At 41.9% G+C, this 3,915-nt stretch overlaps 1 protein-coding gene across 2 annotated transcripts in view; it reads right to left on the reverse strand.

Moving 5' to 3' along the window:
* The window catches only part of dop1a (DOP1 leucine zipper like protein A), a 44,184-nt gene that overhangs the window by 19,246 nt on the left and 21,023 nt on the right, over positions 1-3,915 (reverse strand). For both annotated transcript variants that reach the window (XM_014020477.1, XM_014020475.1), the window contains exons 13-14: positions 3,231-3,494; positions 203-707 (exon numbers count right to left, since the gene is read on the reverse strand). In XM_014020477.1, the coding sequence (XP_013875931.1) occupies positions 203-707; positions 3,231-3,494 (769 nt within the window). The remainder of the gene's footprint in view (positions 1-202; positions 708-3,230; positions 3,495-3,915) is intronic.

The raw sequence follows: 3,915 nt of genomic DNA on the forward strand, positions 1-3,915 counted from the left end.
ATAACTTGCATCCCTAATTTATACAGGAATTAAATTAATTTATATCTACTTATATTTATGTAACAAAGTGTTTTTATGATTTGGCCTATTAATCAATTAATCAAAAAATAMTTGACAGATTAATCGATTATTAAAATAATCGTTAGTTGCAGCCCTCAGTAGTAATACTCTGCACTTATGAGTACTTAAAGAACAAACTTACTGAACTGCTCCTCCAGCGTGGGGGAGGACTTCAGATTGCCCTCTGCGATGTAGACGGGGAAACTGGAGCATTCCAAGAAGAGCTGACAGGCAGCAGTGAAGGCAGCAACACACTGTCTCTGGATGGTCTCAGATTCTGAGCATAACTCCAGAGGGTCTCTGAGGTGAGATTTATCTGAAGGCATCAGCTCCCCTCTCTGACCCTCWGCCCTGTCCACCTGTCCAGGTAAGATATACAAGGTGATGTGGCGAGACAGAAACTGCTGGAAGTGTTCCAGGCAGCACTGCATCACTGGTTTATCCGGAGTCTTGGCGGGACAGGGGCCTGCGAGGCGACCGCCTGTTTTATACGYTGGGTGAGGGGTCCGCTCTGCCTCCTCTGAGCCGTCTTCCTGGTACTGAACAAAGTCTGAGAAACCACTTTCAGGGGAGCGACTGACGGGAAGGTTTTCCCCATCATCWAACACATCCCCACTGCCAGGTACCTCCAGAGTAGAGGGCAGAGGCTGTCGTGGAGAAGAAGGCAAGAAAGAGTCCATTAAATCTGCAAAGACTGGAGATGTTTAACATTATTTTTATAATTTTTTTATTATTAGTCATGCTAAAAACGTGACTGTTTTGTGTGTTTAACCTTAGATTTGTGGTCACATGGTAGAGATAACATTTATCGCATTACCACCCCAAGACACCCATCCCTAATGGGTTTGAGCTTCCCTACCTCAACACGGCAGGTCAGCGCTCAATTTCTGAATGGCCAAAGCCACATAACCAATGGTTACAATGATTGATTAGGCCTTAATGACAGAATTATTCTTTCAAATCCTCGCCAAGTTGTTCATCATAATGTTGTCCATTTTCCACAACACTGTGTGGTTTTGACCATTGCTAAATACAGGACGTGTRTCAGCTTTCATTAAATCACCTTGAGTAGAACAGAAGTTTTGAGAATGGTAAATAGCTTGAACATATAAAGCACTTTATCAAGTGCCTACATACTGCAAAGCACTTTACACTTCAATCCTTCACGCACACTGATGATGGTAAGCTACATTGTAGCCACAGCTGCCCTGGGGTACGTTGGTAGAGATGAGGCTGTCATGCACCGGCACCACCGGGACCTCTGACTAACACTAGAAGATTTACGGCAGGGGTGCCCAACCTTTTTTTGAACCAAGAGCTTCTTCTGAAGTAGCCAGTTTGCCAAGAGCTACTTGTCCAGTCTCAGTATCAAAAAACATAATTTTGTCTCCCTACTYCTCACTTATTTAAAGTAAATAAAACAGAATGCAATGTGTTGCTAGTTTTATTTAATTTAAAGTATTGTCAAACAAAACTATCTACTTAACCAAATATTTACCTACAAAAAAAGAAAAGACAAAATCCTTATTTAACTCCTGACAGAGAAACATAAAAGTGATGCTCGAACAAAAAGGATCAATTTTTTTTACCTCATTCAATTAGTACTCCTGTAACGTGTGAGCTATGAGGGCTAAAAACATGCCCAGTGAGAACCACAGAGTCACATAACTTTGGAGCATGGGAACTCATCTCCATTTGTTCAAAGAACTCTCCTCTCTTCTCTCCATACAGGGGAGGAAAAACAAAATAAAAATCTATCAGAGTCAACATGGCTACCACGAGTACTGCCCTTTTTTTTTTTCAAAATCAAAGCACACAATATAAAACTCTCTCGCAGGCTGTTATAAAACCCGGTGCTGAGCTTCCAGGACCGGTTTCACCTGATCAGATCAATTTAGAGTTTATCTGCAAAAAAGGTTGATTAGGGGTTTAGTTACACTGTATCAGGACAGTTCCAATGCTCTTAAGATGGGTTTGAATTATTTGAAAAGACTGTCTATTTTAAATGTARTTTTGTTGCACAAAGCTTTAGAATGTTCCAAATTTAAGCAATGAGGCTGCAAATCTTTGTAATTCAAGCAATGAATCGGAGAATTCTTCAATGTGGACACTCCAAATGGTCGCCAGCACTCTCAGCTCAGTGAGATGGTACCTTTAGAAAGTCTAAAGTCTAGAAGAAAGCCTGTTTTCAGCAGTGAAGCTCCACAATGATGAATGAATATGATAACTTCTTGTGTTCTGTAAACTGGTGGRCACAGTTGCTGTGTCTGACTTGAGGGACTTTTCCAGACTCAACGCGACACCAGAGGAGCCTCTTGTTGCAAACGGACCAACAGATTCAAGTCTTTGTCCCTGAGGGCTTCCTGGAAAACATTTGGATTGAGGCAGATCACACTTCCTGCAGCTTGGACTCAGATGGCAGTTTGAACCTACTCTATGTGCCCATCAGGGCGGGGGCAGGGGCATTACAGTATTTAGTGGACATATCCTCTATGTTTCCACTCTGGTGGRCACAACACACCCTGGAGGAATCTCAAGCTAGTTTACTCATCTACTTCCTCAAAGGGAAAAAAGAAGGGCTCAGCTGTTGGGTATTCATCTTCTAGCTTTTTACTCATCCTTCTCTCTCCATCATCAGGGATCTATCTCAATCCATCCTGCCCCCGATCCATCTCTGGGAGAAGAACTCTGAACTTTCACTCACAGCTCAATGAATCTAAAACCACTTTAACAGCCAGGTTGTTGGACAGGGACCAGAAGGTTCAGAACTGAGCATTTGTTCTGAACAAGTCTTCAAATGCTTCGTGTCGGGGGAGCTTTGAACGACCACCCAGCCAACTGTGCTGCAGGCTGAGAGGCCGGCAGGAGGCAACAGGAGGCCCTGTTCAGGGACCAGGACACACCATCAGAGCTTAAACTACAAATGTTTTGGACTGGAACTTGTTGGGGAAGTGGGTGAAAGAGAGAGAACATTGGAACTTTAGCAGTACCCTTTTTTGCCTCAAAAGGTTTTTAAAAGATCACAGAAATAAAAGACATCAGCAAGGGTTTTTTCATTTTTAAATCAAATATTTAACAGCATAAACTTTTCTTTTGATGCTCATTTCAAAGCTGCATCCCAACAGAGGAGGTACTCTGGTTTGATAATTTACTAAAGTTTTGTTCCTCACCCGTTTGTCCTCCACGTCTCTGCTCMTGTCCCATGCTGAGTTTGAAGAGCTGCCAGCGTTGGGGAGGCCCTGAGCTTGTGAATTTGTGGGCAGGACCAGAGGGGACACCAGAGGTGGCTGCACTTTGCTGAGGATCTTGGAACAGAGCCGGAGACATTGAGTGAGCTCCACAAGGCCCAGAGCCTGCAGGTGACTCGTCAGAGCCGCAACCATCCTTAACAGCAGCTGAGGTAGGTGCTCCGTCTGGATTTCTATGTACGTCTCCTAGAAATGTTGAAAAGAAAGGACAAAACCTAATGATGTAAGAGCATTAAGTTCATCAAAAACTATTTAGAAGTAGAGAATTTTTTTTATTGTTAACATTATTTTATAGTTTGTTAGGTCTGTTAGCCGATAATGATCCTAGATTTTGTTTTCTCAAAATACCCATGGAAGCACCATTCTTTTAAAAATAACTGCTGCTTCTACTTTAAACATATCCTGATTCTTTTGATTAAAACCTGTACAAATTAACAGCCACAGTTTAAAGTTTGGACACAACTACACATTTATATGCACCTAATCAGAATAAAGTGGGTTTTTTTTTTCATTCTGATGAGCAAAACACACTTACAAAACAAATAAAAACCTCATCTAAATGAGAAAATAAGCGTTAAATGAATGCAATATAAATGCATGCATGCAT

The sequence above is a fragment of the Austrofundulus limnaeus genome, unplaced genomic scaffold (genome assembly GCF_001266775.1).
Source record: "Austrofundulus limnaeus strain Quisiro unplaced genomic scaffold, Austrofundulus_limnaeus-1.0 Scaffold253, whole genome shotgun sequence".
NCBI classification, from domain to species: domain Eukaryota; kingdom Metazoa; phylum Chordata; class Actinopteri; order Cyprinodontiformes; family Rivulidae; genus Austrofundulus; species Austrofundulus limnaeus.